Source organism: Limulus polyphemus, unplaced genomic scaffold (genome assembly GCF_000517525.1).
Source record: "Limulus polyphemus unplaced genomic scaffold, Limulus_polyphemus-2.1.2 Scaffold7659, whole genome shotgun sequence".
Classification (NCBI taxonomy): Eukaryota; Metazoa; Arthropoda; class Merostomata; order Xiphosura; family Limulidae; genus Limulus; species Limulus polyphemus.
The window spans coordinates 12,828-17,749 of NW_013673269.1; the positions used below are offsets into that span (position 1 = coordinate 12,828).

Here is a 4,922-nt window from a genome sequence, read left to right on the forward strand (position 1 = left end):
CCAAACATGTCTACCACAACTTCTAAAATGTGCCCATGTGGAATATCTTGATATTCTTGGGTAAATGGATATGTAAACAATTCACAGATGGGGCCAGCATTCAATAGTCGGCCATCACTCTAAAACTGACTTAAACATGTCACTCATAGGCATCCATCATCACATTACAACTGACTTAAACACATAAGTCATAGTCTGCCATTACTCTAAAACCGATTCAAGCACATCACACATAGTCGGCCATCACTCTACCACTGACTTGTATGAAGTAATTTCATACAATGCATGACCACTTATCAAGATTTCTGTACTCCAAGTGAAAAGGCACTGGGCTTTGTTGGGGTTATCTGAATGCTTTGGATAAAGTAAAAACAGACAATAGTTCCGTACTTCAAAGTAAAATAAGTATGAAAGATGAAGTGTAGTCGAAATCAACAATTAATTTGCTTTTAAGGACATTTTGATATATTTTCTACTCTTCGGATTTACTAATCAACTCATCTAGTGTGTATCTTTATTTACATAGGTATGCGTGTTTAGCAAAGTAAGTGTTATATCAAAGTAATAAGCTGATTTAAAAAAAATTACTAAATAATTTTGCAGAGAGACATACAATAAGTCTACAATAAGCAATTAAAAGAATTGTTTTTTATTATAATGTACTGGTATTTGTTTTTCAAGACTGATGTTTTAGTTGAGCTCATACCGTCTATAAGGTCAGTCACTGAACAAGAACTGAAGCTTTTCCCTCCGGAAATCAGGTAAGTAGACCAATTTGTACAGTTGGTATAGCCTATGAGCTAATATGTTTTTATAGAAACATTCTGTAATGATAAATATTTGGAAAAAATAAGAAAGTAGCAAAATACTTTGCTATAATGTATCTAGTTGTTAGTGTGTTTATCACAGGAAATTGAAATTTTTAGCTTAGGATTTTCGTGAATACGAATATACTTTAGATATATTGAATATATCTAACAATAAATTACTGTATTGGCCCAATTATAAGGCGATGTTTTTTATTAATAATTAGGCCGTAAAATTCATAGTCGCCTTATAATCGCGGCCGGACACACTTCCCTTCCCTTTACTCTAGCCTGTTGCATTCCTGAATGTCCAGATAGCACTCGTCTACAGCGCCAGATTTTTACTCAAGGTCATTGGTAATTCTTGCAACTAATCCACCTGTAGGCTGTTCAGTTATATTATTTATTTTACGTACTTAAAAAAGGACGATATGACACACAATTTTTTATTTCCTATGATCTCTGAAAATGGGGGTAGCCTTATATTCGGGATCGCCCTATAATCGAGCCAATACAGTAACTTACATTTACTTGCCATATCAGTTTATTTTACTTTAATTTGACGTTCTGTCAAAGTCTTATTTAAAGTTAATACCCAAAGAATAAAATTAGCATTCCAAATACTCTGTGACGCAGTGCTTAGCCTAAAAAAGAGGTGCTCAATAACGTGAACTGAGTGAACCAGTATGATTACCATTGATCTTGAAGTTGAGTTTCTGTCAGGGTACATGCTAGCAAACGTAAGAGTTGTTGCAGCAATGTTACGCCCAATTGCACCATACAGTAAATATGATTCAGTACGTTCTGAAATTATTGTTTCTGACATTGTTAAAACGTGTTTACACTCTGAGGCTTAGTAATGAGCTTGAAGGCTTATAATGTCAAATTTCTGGGTTCGACACCCATGGGTAGCACAGCACAGATAATCGATTGTGTAGCTCTTTGCTTAAAAACACACTTAACGCCTGTCCTGAAGAGGTATAGGCCTCGTTACTGCTCAAAAAATCCATCTATTTGGTTATATTGCATAAATATTTTCAAATGTCACATTTTATTAAGTTTTTAAATATTGAAAAACTAGCAAAAATGTACGTTTTTCAAAAAATGTTTTCTTTTTATTTATTTATCTCTTTGTTGAACGCCCCGCGACTAAAATGGCGAGCAGGAGATTGCGAGTTGAGCACCCTAATCACCGGGGAATGTTGATCTTCAGTGGATTGGTCAATAGCATTTGCAATTAATTTTGAAAATCACCTTATTTTTGTGTTTTTCGGTGCAAAGCTACACAATGAGCTATCTGTTCCACGCTCTCTCCACCTTGGGGGATCAAAACCCAGATTTTAGCATTGTAAATCTGTAAACTTACCAGTGACACACCAGGGGACCACTTTACTGATTGCTTTGTTTGTTTGTTTGAATTTATGCACAAAGCTGCACAATGGGCTATCTGTGCTCTGCCCACCACGGGTATTGAAACCCAGTTTCTAGCGTTGTAAGTACACAGATATACCACTGTGCCACTGAGGGGCTTACTGATTGCAAAATCTATCCATCTATATATATATATAAGAGGTTAATGTCCGTCTGTCCGCAAAACTCCTCCCACAATCCGATTTGGATGAAACTTCGCACGTATTTTGATCATCATAAGGGGAAGTTCCTGATAAAGTTTCATTTCAATTGGGTATCTTATAAAAAAGTTTATTTAGTACATGTGTCCATATTTTTAAAGAAATCAGTCAATGACAGCTTTATATCGCACCAAAATGAATAATGTCATAAAATCGACCCTTGCTAAAATGTTAAAAATAATAGGACCTTAATTTAATGGATTTTTTTTCCAAATCGCTTCTTTAATAGAGAAATGGCACTTCTTACCTTTTTAATAACGTACATTAATGTACATTTAATATTATCAACGAAAGTAATTTTTTTTAAATAAAACTTCTAAAACTGTGGTAAAGTGAGTTTAATGCAGAATTTCAAAGTAAGTCTTCCTATAGAAAATCATCTCTATATTTCAGAAGAAAAGTTACTTTTTGTGGTATAAATTAAATTGTTTGTGACGGAAGGAATGGTAAGTCCTTCATACGGATACAAATTTGCAGGGATTTTGTAATAACTCGATCTTTTTATGTTACACAAGTATTTTTTTTTACTTCAGTATGAGTATAAAGTGATTAAAAAATCGAAAATAGCGATGCCAAAAATTGCTAAACTGAAAACTGACTTGTCACGGAGAGTCTGAAAGAGTGAGAAAAAAAAAAGAAACGTCAGTATGATAGTATTTAATATATCTGTAGCAATATGTGAAATCTGTTGGGTTTTTTCTTCTCACAATAGTTCCAAGTAATAAAGTTTAATATTAATTTAATGATTACCAAACGATGTAGTAATAATTAACCTTGATTATCAATAATCTTTATTACCTGATATGCAGGCAATGATGTTTAATAAAGAACTTTATAATAATTTCATACTGATTTAGAAAGTTTGTTATAGGGTAGAAAATATATTAATAAGATCACACTAATTCGAAAAAATTGGAAGTAATACTGCGATTTATCAGGGTGAAGTTCATAGCAAAGCAACGTTAAAGTAACAAAGACATAATGAATTAATGATCAGTGTTTCCCCAAATGGTGGTACACGAGATGATTTTATGTGGTACGCGGACGACCTTTTTATTTCAATAGTTATATCTTTATCTTAATGCGTATTAGAAAAAAAAATTCTAAGAAAAAATAAATTTCAACGCGGTTATTACATTATCTGCCATCACTTAAACGTTGGCTATTATTCAAAGGGTGTGCGCGTCATCTGGTCTGCTCATTGGCTAGCCGCTATTCGGAAAACATGCGCAATAACATACTGTTGCGTCAGCAAAGTCACATGACTAGTGTCACGCCACGTTTCTAGAACTATCCTGTACCTTGGCGAATGCTCTAGCATTTATTAGATATAGGGTAGTCTGCTATATAAAAGAGGGTGACAACGTGATGGGACAATAATATGTGTGTAGGTAGTGAGTAACTGAACTGCAGTCAGAGAGAGACGTATTGTTGAAGTTAACGTTCGTTGTTAAAACGTTTGTTGTAGAGCGACTGTTGAAAATAAGTGTATCGGTAAAGTTATATTCGGAAAGAATAAACCAGTTTTATTAAGTAAGGTCTTGCGTCGCTAAAGTTTCGTCGGAACGAAGTTACGGAAAATCATTTAACAAACGGAGACATAACAATACCAAGAACTATGTTCGTTAGTTTGCGTTAAACAAATATTCTCATTTGATTTTTGTTTTTGAATTTCGCGCAAAGCTACACGAGGGCTATCTGCGCTTACCATCCCTAATTTAGCAGTGTAAGACTAGAGGGAAGACAGCTAGTCATCACCACCCACCGCCAACTATTGGGCTACTCTTTTACCAACGAATAGTGGGATTGACCGTCACATTATAACGCCCCCACGGCTGAAAGGGCGAGCATGTTGGGTGTGACGGGGATTCGAACCCGCGACCCACTGTGTGCAAGTTCATCGGAAAGAAATAATACCGGAAATTAACAAACGAGCAGAGACGTAACAATATCTAACTCTTGAATGTCTGGCATAGTCTGGTGGTTAGGGCACTCGACTTTCAACCGTAAGGCGTTGTAATTTAACAGCCAGTCCCATTTTTCGTTTGTAAAATAATAGCCCAAGAATTGGCGGTTGCTAGTGTTGACTAGCTGCCTTCGCTTTAGTCCACTATTTCAAAATTAGAGACGGCTAGTGCATATAGCTTTGTGCGAAATCCAACAAACAAACAAATAATTCTTGAAAATCGCCAATAACTAGTTAAAGAATGTAGTATTCAAAATATAACAGGCCTAATACTAATATTTTAAGACAAGTATAATTAATCAAAATGATGTTTTGCCAACTTGGAAAAGGCGTTCACACCATAAAATTTTTTGTTGTAACAAAGCATATTACTATTTAATACTAATATTTCATAATTCTATTGTGGGTGTAAAATAACTTATTGTGACACACTTTTTTGAGGTGTATCTCCTTTACCAGTATATCACACCCTCAAAAGTGTGAAATCACAGCTTTTCTTAAGAATCTAATAAAATATAT

The 4,922-nt window shown here is 34.6% G+C and overlaps 1 protein-coding gene across 1 annotated transcript in view; it reads left to right on the top strand.

The window, feature by feature from the left end:
* Positions 1-4,922, top strand: part of LOC106474764 (D-aspartate oxidase-like) — a 25,310-nt gene that overhangs the window by 6,353 nt on the left and 14,035 nt on the right. The window contains exon 3 of the mRNA XM_022403068.1: positions 682-761. Within this exon, the coding sequence (XP_022258776.1) occupies positions 682-761 (80 nt within the window). The remainder of the gene's footprint in view (positions 1-681; positions 762-4,922) is intronic.